The following is a 19,786-nucleotide window of genomic DNA, read 5'->3' on the forward strand; positions in this document are numbered from 1 at the left end:
GTTACAGTTAAATTGTGTTTCCTGAATGGCAGTGTTTGCTAAGAGAGGTATAGGTAAAGGTTTGGCCAGTGGGATTATATGTCAACAGTCCCAAGGCCACGTCTGTCAGATCCGCGCTAGCATGAGCGACCATGTACGGAAAATAAGCTCGTCAGGGCACGGTTTAAACAGATCCTTCCATTTTGTGCATACAATAGTGCGCTAATTCACTTTTGTTGCATATCTAGCCCCGAAGAAAAGGGCTGATCCTAAATGCAAAACGGAAGAGTAAACTAAAAATCTCCGTTAGATTTTTGTTTATACGAAATCATGTATTTGACATTTTTATAAGCAAATAAATTGTACACAATCAACGATACTTGTTGAAATAAAGTATATGCTACGTGCTCCCCATCTCCAGCCAAATCTTATGCGCCTCGTGCTTTTCCCCCCTACCCCCAATTTAAAATGATTTATATCAATAAGACGTTGATTTTCACTAGCAGATGCTAGTTTTGAGGAGTTTGCCACCAGCGCTTGTAAGGCGCTTTGAAGCGGGCGGTGCACGGCCGAACAGCCTCGGGGAGAAGCTTAATGTGGGGAAGCAGGCGCTCAACCAAGCAGAAATAAATAAGCCTTTTTGCTAAATGAGCTACAACCACATCTGATTTTATTGGCTGTCGCACTCAACCTTTACAGTCAAATCCCTTGCTCCGCGTAAAGTCAGAGAATAACATTTGCTCGAACGTGGGACGCAGCCAACTGAGTGATTTGGCGTGCTGTGTGATTACGGTGCTCGAAGTGGGCGTTTAGCACGAAGTGTCAGTGTCATTAACGAATGTATTTTCTGTAGGCTGTAGCCTGTAGCGAGCGATGGCTTGTCCATTCATATATGCACAAACTGTTTTGTAGGTAATTTTCATTTGATTATACGTTGCAGTGAGTAAACACGTTTTAGCGTTGCCAGATGCTGAATTATTTGACCCGTAGGCTGCAAAACATCCTTTAAAATCCCCAGACGGCTCCCATACGCATTTTCCTGAAAATCTATTTCACAGCAGACAAGGCACCATCGAGAGTCAAAGTTTCGTCCTAATTTTTTTGTTCTTTTCTAAATAAGGCAAAGCCCTAGTTAATTTGAAAATGAATTGCACTGTAATTTCACGTCATTGATAGGCTTGTGTGAGTAATTATGAAGCATGTCCTTCTGACCTATTTTGGGCAAAGATATAAGGCCCCATTGAAAGAAATCTCGCTAAGGAAAGAGTTTTTTGGTTCTGAAAGACCTGTTTTTTTTCCTTTTATACTTTGAAATGTGGAATGTATGACAAAATTGCTGAGTCTTGCTTTGTATGTAATTTAGTTGACAGACAGTTATGAATACAATGCATAAAATATATTACAACAGCCTCTTTTGTTATGACTTCATATAAAGGCTTTGGTAGCCATGCCATGACGTTTAACTGTTTAATAGTCCCAGTTAAACTGGAGTGTTTTTTTTTTTACAGAAGAGAGAATAATGCCTGCATTTCTTTCCCCTCTCCTTTCAATTCGAAAATGCATATTGCTCAGGGATAGCGGTACGTATGAACCGATGTCTTTTAGACTGATAGGTTTTTGATGCTCTGTGGCCCGCTTTGCATCTCTCCGCAAGCCAGATGTTCAAGGCGTTGGGTCGAGTTTACTTCAGCCTGTCTTGACACAACCCCTATCATCAGTTCAGCGCCTCGGTAAGGGCTCCAACGCCGAAACAAAAGACGCGTAGTAGCCCTTTAATCGAGTCAGCGTTGGGGTTTCGGCAATATCCGACGGGCGGGCAGAACGTAAACACGTTGTTCGAAGGGCTTTTGAATCATTATAATTTATTTTTCTGCTTTTGTCAGTTGAGGGCCCGGGGTAGGGATCTTTCATTACAGAACGCGGCGAAAGAGCCGCTATGAATATAATAGAACCGAAAAGAATAGAATAGAACGTTATCGTCCAATCAGGGCTGGAAATTTGTCTTTAGTCTCGGCTCAGCCCAAAGACTAATACGAAGTTAGCCAGAACGATGAGCATTTTGGCCCAGGCTCTCGAATAACACCCTGCTAAGCGATCTGAAAGAAGTAACAGTCGGATCTAACGCCTTGTCTCTCTATCGCACAGTGTGGAACACGCAAGATGAAAGGCCGGAAGTTTGACGCTCTGCATCTGACCATTTTTAAGATGAACGAATGGTTTTTTTAAAAGGCTAGTTTAGAACTTACTTAACTTACTTTGCTGGACGATTTAATTATGCCTGTCAACTCCACATTGTGTGTGGTGTTTTTTTTTTTGCGCTGCAAAGTGGACATTTGATTATTTTTTGGCTGCTTATATAGGCATAGTCACTTGACCAGGCTGGTATAGAATATGTTCTCAACTGGCCAACAGGAAATAAAGTGCACACCCCCCCCCCCCCCCCAAAAAAAACAGACATTTAATAGATGATGTCATAACCGTGTGAAGATGCGTGAAAGCTAATTCAAACCCTTCTTGATCACACTTTGAGCAAGTAAAGAAAGTTTGATGAAAAATAAAACTGCAGTGGCATTCAGTATGTCTAATTCTGAGTGCAAATTGTCCTTGCCTTCCTTGTTTTTTTTTGTCATCACCCGAGTATGCCATTGAATAATAATAATAATAATAATAAACTTTATTTGTATAGCACCTTTCATACATGAAATGCAGCCCAAAGTGCTTCACATTGTAATGGTGTAATTGTAGTGAGATCCGTAAAACAGAGACATGTTGATTATGCGCTGTCAGTGATAATATGTTGGAAAAATTAATTTAATTTAGTCTTCCTAGGGTCTAATCCTTCCCGAACTCCTTTAAATTACAAAGCCGTGCCTTGCGACGGCTGAAAACTGAGTTGGGAGAGGCTGATTACGTACCTCTTTTGCAATTTGTTTTGAAAACCCTCGTCTCGGAGATGTTGCAGCACCGAGAGCTTTAAAAAACTCCTCTGTGGCTGCCTTTGACAGTGGCAGACTCTTCTTCTGACTGTGACGAATAAGTAACGGAAGGGTGAAGCCTCTGCATTCTGCAGTGAATAATGACGTATTCAGGACCCACCGCTTTTTATGAGCCCACTCTTCCAATAAAATAGGGGTTTATTGCATTCATTAATTACGCAGAGTTAGATTTGGGAAAAACAACGGTGCGGACAACGGTGAGGGTTTTAGAGATAAGCCTTGTGGCCCAGTTTCAGTTTCACTTGCCAAGTTATTACCTATTAACAGTCATACTTAATTATAAATTACATTTAAATTAATTTGAATTGTGAGAGGTTTGTACTTTTCAATATAACGCTTCGATAAAAAGAACATCCCAATTCCGAATAACCGGTATTAGCACATTGTTTTTTTGCTTGCTGTCAGGAAATAAAGGCCTCCGAGTATTTTTTTTTTTTCATGAAAAGTGCTACGTCTTCGCTTTTATTTAAATATCAGCTCATTCTGAAAGTTACGCTGTTTTGTGTCTACTCCTCGTGCTACTCGAGTAGCTCACCAGCGCGCGACGCGTGTATTTCAACAGCCTCGCTGAAATGTCGCGGTCTGTTGATGCAAGCTTTGAAATGAGATACCTGTAGTTACTGCGCGTTTTGAGGTCGCAGCTATCACGGCCTGTAATCACTGTTAGCGAAGCTAAACGTTTCCTTTTCTGTCCCCTTAATGAGTATGCTTACCTAGCGCAAATGTGAAAGTGCAGCCAGCAAACTGTAAACAAACAAACAAAAACAAAAAAACGAACAAAAACAAAACAAGAGAAACCCAACCAGATCCTACAGGAATCAGCAGTCGCAGTACAAAGAAAAAATCAGGGAAATGCATTATGACATAGGCTAACTAAATGAGCATTTATGCTGTCATTGTCAAAGCAATGTGTCGTGTATTTAATCAGCAGTTCAAGCTGTCACTCTGTAGCCTATTGGGGTGTTGATAGTGTAATAACTTAAGGGTCATCGTGGTTTGGTGGGTTCATCTCCGATAGTGTTACCCTGTTGTCGTCTGCGGCGGACGCTGTCAGAAGTGTGTTTACACAGAAGATCTGAACAGGGACAGCTAGATACGGGCGCATCGTGTTTGCAAAATTTTATACCCTGCATGTTTGAGTGATAATCACAAAGCGCTTGTCATCTGGTTTTTTTATTTATTTTTTAAGATAAATTCTCTCGGCGTTTTTGCCGATTAAAAAAAGAAAAATAACAATCTGTTAAAATACCAGGATTTCTGTTGATTCACTTTCCACATACTGCTGTGAATATCGCGATTAAACGACACGTGCCGAACTACTGGCCTCTTAAGACTCCTTGTTCACGGAAATATTTTCGTATAATTGATGAGTTCAACCCCTTTTAGTGTCCCATTTCCCCGTGAGCCCTCGGAAGCGAACCGTTTCGGATGCGCGGCGATGTATGGCAGTGATTCCGGTTGTACAAGAAGTCCCTTGTCCTCTGCAAGGGCCCGTTCCACTGTGCTCGACCCTAAATGTGCTCCTCGTGGGATATTGAGGAACATTTGCTTGCTCAGGACGCTCTGTGTGGACTCAAGAGGGGGAAAAAGATATACTGTGTCCTTATAAAGAGGGGCAACAATGTCCCTATTGGTCCTGGCCTAGCGGGAGGTAAACCCCGGCCGCAGCAGTGAAGTTGGGGATTTTTTGTAAGTGTTTGACAGGTGAAATACTGTGGGAACTGCAGGGAGTGTTTTTTTCTATGCTTTTTGTTGCGCTCGTTTCAGCGTGGAGGTGCGTTTTGAATGCTCAATGCCTCTGTAGGAAGCCGCTGTCAAAGGGGGAACGGGTTCCCTCCAAAGCCTTCAAAGCAACAGATTCTGAAAGTTTGTCAATTATTCGTGTGTGAAATCTGCTATGGAGTAATGCCTTCGCCACAGAGTTCTGACGGGAAGCGCGGGAGCAAAGCTAGCCTTTGAGCAATAGCGTTTGCCAGTTTTTTGGTAGCGTTGTTTTTAGTTGGTTCGACCGCTCGGGAAAACGCCACGCCGACCGATTAGCCGCACATTCAGCGTTTCCCTCCGAGTGGGGGGGCGTCCTGTCTCTGAGGAAACCTGTTTTACTGACCAGCGTCGTACCTCAGCTCCGCACCTTCAACTTTGGCCACTTCGTCCATAACGGGACGACACCTGATCGCTAAAAAAAAAAAAAAAAACGACTTCGTAGTTCCTGCCTCGTTCCCTGAGAAGTGCTCTGACTGAGGCTCGGGCCTGCCGGAAAACCATGGGGGGTGGGGGGGTATGGGGTGGTGGGATGTGGGGGCGATTGAATCACCTTTTGATGATTTCAGCAATGGAGAGGTCAGGCAGGGCCTGAGAACCCCCAAAAATGTGTGGCATTTTCTTCTCCTGTTGTTTCCTTTACCTCATTTTATTTTGTTTGTTGTGTTGCTTTTGCCAAAGTTGGAGTGAGGGAGGTTGTGGGGGAGGACATGGTGCTGGTGGTGGTTGGGGGGGTGGGTGCAGGCAAAGGTGGGGGTTTTGGGGGGGGGGGGTTGGGGGCAAAAGAGAAAGTAGGCGCAGGGAGAGATGAATTGTTCAGGGTAGCCGCCTGGCAGAGACCATTGTTCATCCTTCCCATTGAGCCGGAGCAGACAGAAATGTTCACACGCCATTTTCAGGCATCCTGCTGGGCAGCCTCAGAAGGGTCCTGCAGCTGGTCAATAAGATTCAACCCCTTACAGATACACTGGAGTGAATGGAGGGTCCTGTCTTTAAAAAAAAACAAAAACAAAAAAAACAAGCTGCAACTGGACGACAGGTTAACCATTTAGTTTTAAAAAAATGATTGCATAGAGTTGTGAATAGTCACCCCGTCACTCTCTTGCCCAACGTTTATTTTCGTTAAGGCTTTCTTAATAGAACACCACGTAATACCCCACTTAAGTATCCCAAAAGTATGTTGAAAGTCAAGCATTGGCTTCAAATGACACGCGTTCTTTCAGACCTTCGCGTATTGCATTGCGTATTTGTCTTCGTTCATTCCTGAACCCCCCCGTAGGCGACGTCCCCGAAGGTGCCGTCTTTAGTAATAAACTGGGAGAAACCCCGCGGGGGTTGGCGGACGCGGCCCCCGCGGGAGTGCGAGCGTAAGATCTTAAGTGCTTCTGAATGGACTTAGCTCCACCGAATCAGCGGCGCTAGCTCATTAAGGCCGTTCGAGTGGGGCCCCGAGGACAGGATGAGAGGCGTCAAAAGTGGACCCCGCGGTCCTTCGACGGGCCGCCTCCCGCACCCCCGTCTCACCCGCGCGTCCCCCTGCTTCCGCGTGCTGAAAGGCGCCTCCTCACCCACCGGGGAGGAGAAAGGGACGGGTTCGGCAGTGACAAACGCGTCTTTGTCGGGCTGTGGGCCACGAGGAAGGCGCCTCTGACCGAGTCCTCTTCAACGGGGCGACATAGCTCAGGAGGTAAGACCAATTGTCTGGCAGTCGGAGGGTTGCTGGTTCAAACCCCGCCCTGGGCATGTCGAAGTGTCCTTGAGCAAGCATACCCTAACCCCTAACCCCTAACCCCTAACTGCTCTGGCGAATGAGAGGCATCAATTGTAAAGCGCTTTGGATAAAAGCGCTATATAAATGCAGTCCATTTACCATTTACCAACGAGACGGGCCTTTCAGAGCGCGGGGCAGGATGCGAGGGGGAGAGGGGGCTCCCGGGTTCAAGGAGGGTCCGGCGGTAAAGCCGCTTGTTTAACGCGGCGGTTCGAAAGGGCCGGTAATTGAAAACAAGGAGCCGGGGGCGGCGCTTAAGACCTCGTCGATTAACGGATCAGGGAAAAAAGGCCGGGAGACGTAGCAACCGTGTGCAGACGAAACGAACGTTGTTTTCTGTCTACGCAAACGAACACGTCTGTCGTTGTTTTTCGGGACCAAAACAGTTTCATTTTATTTTGTACAAAAAGAAAAATATGAAATTCGGTGGGATGGTGGTGGATTGGCTGACTTGGGAGACATCACTTGATGATGTCCTCCAGGCGCTGAGATTTTGGTTCGCGCCACGGTTCTGAGTCATCCGGTCTAATTGGTCCTGTTGACTCCTGTCCCTCTCTGTGCGCACGGGGGGGCGAGCCGGGAAGCCTTGCGAGGCCCGCGCTGTTTCTCTTGGCTTCCCACCAAGCGCTAACTCCGCGTCCAGAGGCACTTCAGAGGCGGCGCTGCTTAACAGTTTGGAGCCGTGCCTCGGAGCCCGCTCTTTTTAACGGAGTCTAGACGAAATCTGCGCTCGTAAAAAGGGGGTGACGTCGCGCTCGGGTCCGAGTAATTCCCCTTTCTTATCCGCTTAATCTCGCGTCGGATCTGCTGGTTCCCGCCCGACAGGCAGAACCAGCGCCACAGAACCAGCCTGTACCGTAGATAGCCTCTCTAAGACCTGACCATTCATTCTTGTCCCCTGCAGGGGACATGAGTCTCTGGTCTTAATCTCAAGAACTGTGTGTTCTTTTATGCTGAAACATACACTACAGGAGTGATTCAGTTGAAATACAATAAAAAAAAATATTTTTGAAAATATTTGCACGGCAACATGACTTGTTATTGAAAGCACTTGTATTATGCACAAATTCAAACTTTTTGTACATCATGAGGTTGTGAAGCTAGCCTTCATTTGGAAAGTAGTTTGATTGACAGATATGAGCGCATGCAGAAACTGGGAGGCGGGAGTATGCCTTCTGAGCAGGCCGGAGTTGCCTTGGAGATGAACGAAAGGGTTGTTACTTAGTCCACTTTTCCTACTTCAGCATTTTTTTTTTTCTTTTTAAAGAGGGTAGAAGTCTGCCAATTTTTCTTCGGTCATAACTCTGAGGTTAAGGCGTAGTGTCAAATTAGAAAAAAATAATTTCAAAAAAGTCGTGATTAAATCACGCACTCTCTCATACGCGTTCTGCTCCGTGCGGGGCAGATAAAATCTGAGGATTGCCTTCCTCAGCGAGACGGTTTTAATAGGATCAGCGGGGGTTTATCCGACACTTAACGGATGAGGTGTGACTAGCATGTCGAGGGGGTGGTGCTGTTTACGCTCCTGTGTGGTGCACTTCAACGGCGGGGGTGAGGCTGTAACCTTAAACGTGACCCTTAACAGTAAACAACCGGGGGACGGGACTTACTTATTTGTCATTTTTGTTACCTTTTGACCCCGTGTGCTTTATTTTGATTCTCTTTATTTGCTTACTAGTCAGAGGTATGTTGTGTAATGTCTGGGCCACGGTTGTGTGTCAGAGTGTACATTTTAATCGTGTTTTATCATCTAATCTGTACGAGGATTCTGGGAAAGAACATCCTCGGGTCGTGGTAAATTTAGCTTTTTCGGGCCGGGTAAGATTCCCCTTTGTCACTGACGCGGCTCCAGCGGCTTTGCCGGGAACAGGGGAACCGTCTGACACCGTCAAACTCTCCCTGGTTTTTTTTTTTCTGTACATGCCGAAGAGAAGGCAGTGGACCCTATAAAAAGCTCTGTCTTTAACGTCTGAGCTGTAAACGCCTGAACTTTGGAGGAGAGGCAGGTATGTCAGCATTCCTGACACATCTGCTAGTCCAATCTCAAAACGATACACTCAGTCAGAAAATTTATTCCGGAAGATTCTGTCGGGGATCGAGATGATCAGGCGGAGCATAACGCTGTGTGTATTTTTGGCTGGCTCAGCATTGTTCGCGCTGCATTCTGGGTATTAAAAAAAATGTGTATATTTTTCACAGCACTATTGAGCAACTGTAAAAGACAGAGCGTGTATTTGAATCTCAGATCTCTTTTTTGATCCCTGCACTTTGCATTGAAGCCAAGTCCTAAAGCTTTCATCCCTCATTCATGCATTTTGCAGCTAGTTTAGCAAAGGACAAAAACTAAAGCGTAGACCACTACCCTTTTGGAAGGATATGGAAACTTAATGCCTGTAGCAGAAGATTGTACTTCAACAATTGATGCTTACTTGCCTCTTCCTGAAGTGCAGGGTTGTGTGTTTGTGTGCATACGCTTGTGCATGGGTGTGTGTGTGTATGTATGTGTCTTTGTTTGTGTGTGTGTGTGTTTGTGTTTGAGTTTTCCCTTTCTGCTTTTCTTTTTCTTTCTGTTTTTTAATTGTCTGTCGTTCATCTCAAGTCTTTTCTGTACCACTAGGAAGCTTCAAGCTTTTCTGCAGGCCGCAGTAGTACAGGAGAGTCAGTGACTATTTTACACCCTACAGCCACAGCAGTCTGGAGAATGAGTATTTTACACCCTAGAGGCCACACACAGTATTACAGGAGAGCCAGTGAGTATTTTACACCCTAAAGACCACACACTGTACTACAGGAGAACTAGTGACTTTCAGGGAAAGTTGTAGCTCACAGAGAACTGGCGCCCTGTGGTTGCCTGGTGTTAGGTGATTACATCGATAGTCTGAGTAAGCTTCACAGAAACCCACCCTACGCCTGACAGGACAAGGCTAATCTATGGTTGTTGGTCCTAGTTATCTGATAAAATAATCAAGGTTTGAAACAGACTGCCATCTATAGAGCCTTATAGACGTTAAGTAAAATGTTATTCTTTTCATTCCACGGAAAAACCCTCCTTACCACTGTATGTGGAAACACATGTGGAGACTGCGTGTGGAAATTTATTGAGCAAATGTTAGTACCCTGATGTTTGGTTGACAGTGGCGGTTCAAGGGTCTCCCCCTCCCCCTCCCCCCCCCCCCCCCCCCATCCCCTCCCGATTCGTATTACGTTCACGGATGGCTTTTTAATGTGTATTTGTTCAACTGTTGAACTGGGACCAGGAATGTCCCGCACGTGTAATTTAAGACCTGGAGGTGCGGTCGGCGTTTGGGGTGGGCTCAGAGGCGTTGTTGGCGTTTGGGGTGGGTTTGGTGTCGCGGAGTAAACAGAGGGTTCCTCATCTGAGCCGAGGGTCGCGAGATCACCGGACACTGCTACACGCGACCCCATTAATCCTGAATTAGTCCGCTCGGCAGAAAAGGGTCCACTGTTTGCCTAGAACGTGCTTCCTGTTTCACAGCCCCCCCCCCCCCGAAAAATCGGGGAGGTCCAGCTCTGCGCGCGCCTACCAGATCTCAGCCGCTTCGGGCCCTTTGATCTCCTCAGCGTTTCTGCGTTACTGGACTGTCCGCCCGTTCAAGGAAGAAAAAAAGGAAAAAGGAAAAAAGGCAAAGCCGCCCACCGTGACACCGTAAAATCTGTTCGGCAGGATTTGTGAGCGGTCCGCGGAGACCGCTCTGGGGGCGGAGCGGCACGGTAGTCCGGTCGAAGCCTGCGCGCGTCGACTCCATTAATGACAGTTTTACGCCGACCAGCTGTGCTGTTGGTTTTTGACGATAAACGGTCACGGCGGGAAACGCGTTTATATTTGGACTGCCGGCACGGATCTGGCGGACAATGAGCTTTTCTGTCCGCGATGGAGGACTGCCGTGGGGTTCCGCGGGTTTGGGGGGGCAGAGCGCCTCTGTCTCTGGCCTGGCCTTACTGAAGAGGGTTTCCTGATCTCGCCGTGTTTTCTTTAATTGCTTCATTAACGTTGATTTGAGCTCTTCCCTGTCTCCTCCTTCCTCCTCGTCCTCCGCACAAAGAAAACTTGGCAACCCCACTCTCAAGGAAAAATGAATGAGCTACAGCACCCCCTCCCCCCCCTTCTTACCACTTACAATGTAAGCTTTGATATTAATGTCGAGAGCGGTCGGACGCTTCTTAGAAAGGCTGGGCTCACAGAACCCCCTTTTATTGCTGAGCTTCCATTTTAGTCCAGTTCATGTTCTGTCCGGAGAGATCTTCAACAAAGACCCCAGTGCTGTTTCTTTTGGTTGTTAGGGTCAGAGTTTTCCTTATTCCTTCTCTCTGGCAACCAGTCATCCCCACCCCACCCCACCACACCCCCTGCCTCCCTCCCCCAAAACCACAGAAGTACAGAGTGTAAGGGCCAACGTCGTTCAAAATGGCTGACGGTCATGGAAAAGTATGTGTAATGACGGACAGACGTGCCCCCGGCTCCGCCCCTTTGGCCGTACATCAGCAGTTGCGCTCGGCTGCACGTCTCCTGCTTCTGCGGCTGTCGTGCCTTTTGCCCGTAAGCGCGGGCCTCCTCCTGTTGGCCGACACTTGTAGCCGTTTAGCCTCTGCCAGTCTCGTGCCAGCCTGTGGAGTATCACGGAATGCGTCCAAGGGGGTGGGGGATGAGGCTTTGGGATATCCTGGCCTGGGACTGCGTCGTTTGCGCCGATTAGCATCTTGAACCGGGTTTCCCAGATCACGAAACGCGAAGACAGAATTCTTTCTTTGAAGGAGATTCAGACGGACACGGTGGATGTGGGAATATGTAAATGTGTAAAGGAACTTCCTGGCGTTTTATTTTCTGTTTCCCTGAATTCAGAAGTGATGCTTCAGGTCCTTATTTTTTCACATGTGCTGTCCCATGCTGAAAGAATAACCCATAACTTAGTTACACATTCTTATTTTATCCTCTTCACTATATCCAGCCATTTCTCAGGTAATAAAGACACCTTCAGACTCTAGCTCACCCCCTGAACTCCCAATGGCAAATCTTGGCCAGGCTCCAAGGTGCAGTCAGGACCGATGACAGGAATTACATCACGTATTTTCATAACCCCTGTCTGGGGTGGCGTGTAGCATAATTTCCGCGGCTAAATGAGCACGCTTGATGGATGGTAAATCCGGTGCTGACGATAAGGCGATAATTCTGTGCGTTTCAGTCTGCCGTGACAGCGCCATGTCCTCCGCCATCCCCCCACCCCCAATCCGCCCCCCCAGCTGTCACAACTGTCAGCTCGCGGCCCCACGATCCGCTGATTGAACAGACTCCGGCAATCGGGTTACCTGCTCTAATAAGGTCTGGAGATGAGGAGGTGAGAACAGCGCTCCCCCCCCCCCCAGACGTGCCGCTGCGCCAGGCCCCCCCGTCCCGCGCCCCGCCCGCTGGGGTCGGGGGCGGGCGGAGGTCGGCCCCGAGCGAGTGGCTGAAGGGGGTTAGAGGTATTGCCGTAGCCTCGGGGACCAGAGTGCGAGTGTTGACGGGTAGAAGGGAATCCTCGGAAAACGGTCGTCTGCTCGAATCACGTGAGCCGCATGTGACCATCGGGGAAAGTGGAAGCAACGTTGCAGCCGGTTCAAGTGATATTAAATATGCCCCTTTGGAAACCTGCGTTGTTGAGAGCCTTTAAAAGTCATCTTGCCGGTAACATGCACCTTACAGAGCCTCCAGACCAACAAGCAGCTCCCCTGCCCCTTGGTTTAAAAAACAAATAATTCTCCCTCTTACTGTTGCCTGGTTTCACTTGATATCAATCGCAGCCTTTGGCTGTTGACATCCTAGCAGCATATAAATGTATACGTCTTCCTGAGCAGCTTGAATCTCTGGGTCTGCAGTGAACAGTTGCCACCAGTGGTTAATGCCTGGTTGCTGTTGAGATTCCCTTTGGGTGCCATATTTTTATGCAGCGTGCGGTGTCTGTCTGATACCTCGGGGGAAAAAGGAGCTCTCCAGGATCAGTGCTAAAGTTCCCTGAATTATGCACTCTCACGTCGCAGAGAGAATCTGCAGCATTATCCTCCCGAGACCCCCTCGAGAAAAAAAGTTTATCTTTTCAAAGTGTCTTGGTTGACAAAAACATGTTGCTGTGAAAATATTACTTGTTTTTTTATGTGTCCCTGGTAATGTAGGATTCAGCATAGCGGAATATAACGGTTCTTGAGATTAAGACCAGAGACTTGCGTTCTCTACAGAGACAACAAAAAATAAATTGCTGGCCCTTGAAGGAGAGGACATAGGAGAGGAAGTCCTCCTTAGGCCGAGAAAAAGCAACAGAAAGCACGCAGAGACACGACCCCGGATTCCGTAAAGTTGGGAACGACTGCTGCCAAGAGGACAGGACTTTTCCCCTTCCCGACCGCCCCGCGTTTTGCTCCGCGCCCTTTCTCTCGGACGCTCTCGGTGGAGGGAGGTGGCCGCGGGGCGAGCAGACCTCGCTGTCTTCCGACCGTACCGTTCCCCCGAAGCGCGGAGGAGCGAGCGCGTGCTAAAACGGGGGGGCCTCGATCGGGCGCTCAGCTGCGTGCAACATGTGCGCTCCGCCGGGCTCCGCGGAGCCCCAGTCAGCCAGATCTTGGACGGACATGAGTTGGAAAAAAGGCAGAGCGGTAATTAATAGGCGGGGAAATGAGAGGACGGAGACCAGAAACGATGAGGTATTGGCGTTTTTTTTTCGTCAGAAACCGCGCCGACCGATCCAGCGGACGGGCAGAGGCTCCCAAACCGCTGTGGCCGCGCTCGCGAGGGCGAGGCGGGGCCGCCCCAATTCCGTACGGAGCGGGCGGTTTTTGCGGGGGAAACGCGGGGCGGGGACTGGAAAAACCGCGCGAGTGTTTTTTTTCTCTGCGCTGTACACGACAGAGCGAGGCTTTGGCGGTACGTCGCATCAAAGCGATCGCCCCTGCAACGTGGAACGCGATCAAGAGGGCTCGTTTGGCTTCGACCGAGCCCACATTCGTCTCGTTTGAAGGTTTTTGTGGGTTCAGTCCGTCGGATCACTTTTGAGAAATTTGAGAACGTATCCTCGGGATGCAGACCATCTGAACTGCGACCGGTGGAGATCACTGATGTTCGCTGACACACACACATACGTTTGCACGGCACCTAAAAAGGCAAGGTTTTCTGTGACATTTTCTCATGTAAAATAACATTCACGGCTTGTGCGTAACGTACCCTGCTGCCGTGTGTCTCTCTCTCTCGTTTCTCAAAGCCCTTGTTTACACACCCGCCCTGAGCCGTCTGGCAGATAAAGAACGTGTTGCTGGTTTGCTGGAGCGGTGATGGCGCAATCTCTGGCCCTTTGCACTGTTGCTTGTCTGTTGCACTCACGGCCTGAGTAGGGAGTCACTGACCTGAAGCCATTTCATCCCCCTGGCTCCCCCGTAGATAAAATTCCTCTCTCGTTGTAAACTCGTACGAGCTTTTTGTTTTCTTAGCGAGTGGCAGAAGGAGCATGGAAACCAAAACCTTAGACTCTCGTCTCCTGGGAGGTCCCGCTCCTGGAAACAGCGGTCTGCCTTCTGACAGCCCGCCGTTTAGGGGAGGACCGCGAGCTGCGTAGGGAGGCGCTGGCTAACGTGCTAACGTGCACGAACGAAGCCCTCGGTCGTCCAAACGGCCCACACAGCTCGTACGTTTGCTTTGTTCCAAAGTCTGTTTCATGTTTATGCGCAGCACAGACACATCCCCTCTCTTGCCCAACTTGTATACAACCCGACTTTTGTCGAGGGTTTGTTTTACAGCCAGTTTTATATAACTGATATAAAAAATTACTACGGTTTGAATTGATGGCAAAGGGCCTCATTTTTAGATTTTTTTTGACGTTTTTTATGTACTTTTTTTAAAGGTTACATCTGTCTACTTTCTCTTTTTTTTTTTAAGACTCTTCCCAAGCACGAGAAAGAAATCTGTTAAAATAACACTTTTCGGAAAAGGCTGTTATTATCCGCGGGCCAGGACTGAGAAGCAGCAGCGCTCGCTCTGCGTAGGTGGCGGCGTTTAATGGGGGGTTTTCATTGGTCCCTGCAGCTGGGAGCGTAGCGCGCGCTGCACCGGAGCTGTTTATAGCCGCCGTTTTCCTGAGGCCTGTCCGTGGCGTAAGGGGTGGTCTCTACCCTCCAGTTACCCCCCCCTAACCGACACCCGTCCAAACAGAGAAACCCGGCGGGCGGCCTTCCTGGAGGAACGCCATCGCCGAAACGGCGGCTTTTTGGGCGCCAAGGCTGTTCCAGGGCCTTCGGTGAGGCCTTGCTTTGGTGGTCTTATTCGGGTCCAGGTGGCCTCGGGGGTTGGCTCAAACCCCGCGCTCTGGGCCACGGCTCCCGCGGGCCGCGTCCCTGCGACTGTTTCAAAGGGAAGAGGGCCGGCGCGTCGCGGCTGCGTTCGAAGAGGACGGCCTGTGTCGTAATCTGGTTTTGTGATGGTGGTGGGGGGGGGGGGGGCGAGGAAGCAAATCTAAAGCATGTTAATTCTGCAGCTGAAAGGCAGGGCGGCCGAAATGGCGGGAGCCCCTGCCAGCCCGTTGTGTCGCTTTACAGCCCTCAGCCGCCTGTCGGTTTGCCTGCAGATTAAACCCACCCCCGAAAATCTCGCTAAACACCCCCCCCCCCCCCACAGAAAATTATTCCTCCTCTGTCACAGGGGATGTTGCTGAACTTCATCCTGAACTGGTCTCATCGAAATAACTTCGGCTCAAATTAATGTACTTTGCCATGAATTTCGTTTCTGTGTTACCCCCCCGGCATTGACCTGCTGACAGAACCAGGCGGGTTTCGCGGCCCCCCCCTCCGTCTCTGTCTCGAGACTTCCCAGTGCGTAATTCAGCCTGCTTCATTGCGTCCAGGCGCGTCACCAAAACGCTACGGCTTTGCCCGGCGGGCACAACACACCTGCCGTTCTTAGCATTGTTTGCCGATTATAGGGAAAGCCAGTAAGCAAACTCTCCCTCCCCTTCTGCGCTCGCTCCCCAATGCAAATATTTGGCGTCAGCGAGACAGGCCGAAAAAGCTCGGAACGCCAGGTGGAGGCGCGCGGCGTGACTCCCCGCGAGCCGGAGGAGGAGGCGGAGCGCGAATATGGCGGAACCTTGAGCCGCTCGCTCTTCCTTGGCGGGTTTTTGTGACAGGTGCGGGCACGGCGAGGCCCGGGTCATGTGACGCAGGTGAGCGGATATCGGGGGGTGGCAGGGGCTCGGTCATGGTGGCTGGCCGTGAAAAGGGCAGCCCCCGCCGCCGCGGTTCGATGCCGACGCTCTCTCAGGGGCAGGATGCGGGCGCTGAGGGCACAAAAGGGGACGCCAGCTGCCAGCGCCCCCCGCGGGCGACGGCTCGTCGCGCAACGCGTCCACGCGACAAAAAAATTATAAAAAATCCTTCGTTTTGATTTTCGTTCTTTACGGTTCTGCGTCCGTCTGGACGGACGCCACGTTACGCTTCGGCTTTGCGGGACGATCTTAGTGGTTTTTTTCTTCGTTTTTTACTTTTTTAACAAACAAGAAAAAAACACAAAAAACGAACGCAACCCTTGTTGCGCGCTTGGGTGTGTGTCGTATTGTTCGGCAATAATAAGAGACTTTCCGTTTCGGTTATCAGCTCTGGTCTTTAATGCGTGCGGGACAAAATGCGGGGCGCTTTCAAGTGGCTCGGTGTGGCGTCGCGGCGATCTACGAAAAGGCCTCTAATTTCGCGTCGCGTAAAAAGCCTCACGTACGCCCGTCGACTCGGGCCAAACCTCGAACGCCTAAAAAAGGAACAGCGCTGGCCCCCGACAGACCGACAGAGCCTCCTTTGGCGAGCATTTTTTTGGATTTGGAAAGAAAAAAACCGAATCTGGTCAGGCTTTTCCGGCCCCAGCCCAGAGCCCAGCGCAGGAGCGAGTTCGTGAATCTTAACTTAAAATGGAGGGTCCCTCGCAGTCGGGGGCTGCCTTTTCCCCGAAAAAAAAAAAGGGATCTTATTCGCGTTCCCTCCCGGCCTCCTAATCTGCGGGCGGGGACACACCGCCGGGCACAGCACCGCGGCGGGACTGAAGCGTCCAGAAAGCCCGGGGGGGGGGTGGGAGGGGGGAGGCACGGTGAAAAGGAGCTGGCCCGGTTCCTGAGGGGGAACCGAGACGTTTCGGGGGGGGGGGGGTCCGGTCACGGAGACCGCCGCAGCAGGGACAGAGAGGAGAATGCCTCGGAGTAGAACATAGCCTTTGTCATATTTGATGCCATTGCTGAGAGAGAGAGAGGGAGAGAGAGAGAGAGAGGGAAGGGTAGGGGTTGTAGGGGTGGGGGTGATGGTGGTGGTGGGGGTTTGGGGTGGGGGAGGGGGGCCTGCAGACGAATAAAAGTGCGAAAGAGCGGAAAAAAAGAGGCCATTAATTTTGTGAAGCTGGAGTGTTTTGAAGGTTTTTTTTTTTCTTCTTCTTTTTTTTTTTAAAGCCAGGCCCTCCTGGGTTGAGCGATGCCTTTTGTGCGGAGTCCAGAAATCCGGGGCCTTTTCACCGCTGGCATCCTCCGGCGCTGCGCGGCTCCCTTCAGCTGCTCTCCCAAGCCCCGGTCGACCGCTGATTAATTGGCGAAAATCGGGCCGCTCTTTCACTCGCGGTAAAAGACACCATGTCCCTCCCGCGGAATATCGAGACGCGGTCGCTTCTTGTTTAGTCCTGGCTGCGACCGGATGACGGACTGGTGTAGATTCCTGAACAATCCATGCATGCGCACACACACACACACACACACACACACACACACACACACATGCGCAAGCACACACACACACACACACACACACACACACATGCACACACACACACACACACACACACACATGCACAAACACACACACACACACACACACACACATGCTCACACACACACACACATGCACAAGCACAAACACACACTCACACTCCCATCCACTCCCTCTTTCACACACACTTTGTCTCTCTCTCTCCCTGTCAGCCGAACACACACACTTGTCTACATGTCTGTCTCTCTTGGTCACTGTTTCTGCACGCCCACACCAGGCATACACATGCTCGCTTTGTTTCTTATACACACACACACACACACAGTCTTTCTCTTTCCCGACACACACGTACACACAAACACAAATGCGCTTCATTTAACACTATTGGGGGAATGACCGTACTTGGCTCTGTGGATGAAACCCAAACGGAAGATAGGTATGGGGGAAGTTGTGAAGGCTAATGAGGATCCAGTCTTGACGTCAGCAGGCCCAATCAGCGTGTTAAACGCGAGACCAGCTAAACGAAGCCAACTAAAGACACCCCTTAAAACAGGCGTCGCCCGCGCTCCTAATTGGCCGTGAGTTGTCGCCGCTGCGTTTCTCTTTCCAGTTATTTCCGCGGCGCGCGACTGCTCAGGCTGTCTGCCTGCACCGTGCGCTCTTCCCTGACCGAAACGCGTGCTGTTTTTTTTTTTAAAAGGCCCGGTCGTGCGGAAGGCGCTGCGTTCAATCGCGCCCGATCGTTACGTTCGGCCGCGTGACCGACGCGCTCCTTTCGCCCGAAGCGAGGGCGGGACCGACGGAGGTGACGATGTCATCGCCTCGTCGCGTAACCGTGGAGAGAGGTACGGTAGCGGAGCCGAACCGTGGAGAAATGTACCCCCTCCTCTCGTCGGGACCAGAGTGGGGTGAAGAGCCAGTGAATGATGAGCTCCATATGGTTCGTGTTGTATGCGCACGACCACACGAAGGACGTGCTGCAATTATGTCTGAAACTGGAGAGAGTTAAGGCACTGGGCCAAAGAGGAGGGTCGCCCCCCCACCCCCCCTCTCTTAAGCGCTCTCCCCTCTTTCTTCGCTCCCGGATCGGAACGCTCGATGCCGTTCATCCAGCTCTCGTTGCCGCGATCTCCGCGATCGATTTTAGGGTTGCCAGGTACGCGGCCATTTATAGAGGACATTACATTACATTACAGGCATTTAGCAGACGCTCTTATCCAGAGCGACTTACACAACTTTTACACAGCATTTTACATTGTATCCATTTATACAGCTGGATATATACTGAAGCAATTCTGGTTAAGTACCTTGCTCAAGGGTACAACGGCAGTGTCCTTACCCGGGAATCAAACCTGCAACCTTTCGGTTACAAGCCCAGTTCCTTACCCACTGTGCTACACGCCGTCCTAGGACGCGCAGGGCATAAAAAAACGGTATTGGTCTTATTTATCGTCTAACTGTGTGTGAGCTAGCCAAAACAACGCGAATCGCCCAAAAAAGTTAATTCAACTCCATCAGTGTTAATTCAGCTCTTAACAGATAGCAATTGGTCCCAGAATGAATTCAGAGCTGAATGAACACTGGACGTTTCGCTGTGCTCGTAGTGAGGTATGAGTCAAAATGCAGAGGAGGAATTACCCCACTGGGTCAGTGAGGCGTAACCGAACTTGATCTCTCTTTTGGGGCAGGTGCGGCGGGCAGCACGGAGTGCCCGTGCGGGCGGAACCACTTCACCTGCGCCGTCAGCGCGTTCGACGAGTGCACCTGCATCCCGGCGCAGTGGCAGTGCGACGGCGACAACGACTGCGGCGACCACAGCGACGAGGACGGCTGCAGTGAGTACACCCCCCCGCCCCCCCAGTCGACCCCCCCACCCTGCCCCCTGATCCACTCCCTCACCCTGCCTCCCAATCCACCCCCACCCGCCCCCTAATCCACTCCCCACCCTGCCTCCCAATCCACTCCCCACCCTGCCCCCAATCCCCCCCGCCCCCATCCACCCCTGCCTGCCCACCATCCACCCCCACCCTGCCCCAACCCTCCCCACCCTGCCCCCAATCCACCCCCACCCTGCCTCCCAATCCACTCCCACCCTGCCCCCCAATCCCACTCCCCACCTTGCCCCCCAATCCACTCCCACTGCCCCCATCCCCTCCCCCCCTCTTGTCCAACCACCTGGCCCCATGCTGTTTCAGTGTTCAATTCCCGCCAGATTACCCAGACCTTCTCAGCCATTGTCCTCTACATCTATGCCTTGGATTCTCGGCCAAAACACTTGATAGCACATTCTGTTTGCTTGGAAATTGGCATTTCTACCAAATTTTTTGTGCGGCACATTTCCTTCACAAGCTTTTTTCAAAATAAACAATAAATGCTTATCTTGTAGGTAACAGGATCGGCTGTTATTTCTCAGCATCATACAAACTGTAGCGTTGCGTTAGTTGTGATTACCAGTTTCGGGACGAGCCAATCACACAGGCAGTGGACGAGCCAATCAGGTTCAGATGTT

The 19,786-nt window shown here is 50.3% G+C and overlaps 1 protein-coding gene across 3 annotated transcripts in view; it reads left to right on the forward strand.

Moving 5' to 3' along the window:
• LOC135242546 (low-density lipoprotein receptor-related protein 4-like) overlaps positions 1–19,786 on the forward strand; it is a 118,516-nt gene that overhangs the window by 26,885 nt on the left and 71,845 nt on the right. For all 3 annotated transcript variants that reach the window (XM_064313665.1, XM_064313666.1, XM_064313667.1), the window contains exon 2: positions 18,966–19,112. In XM_064313665.1, the coding sequence (XP_064169735.1) occupies positions 18,966–19,112 (147 nt within the window). The remainder of the gene's footprint in view (positions 1–18,965; positions 19,113–19,786) is intronic.

This window comes from Anguilla rostrata, chromosome 16, assembly GCF_018555375.3.
Source record: "Anguilla rostrata isolate EN2019 chromosome 16, ASM1855537v3, whole genome shotgun sequence".
Lineage (NCBI taxonomy): Eukaryota > Metazoa > Chordata > Actinopteri > Anguilliformes > Anguillidae > Anguilla > Anguilla rostrata.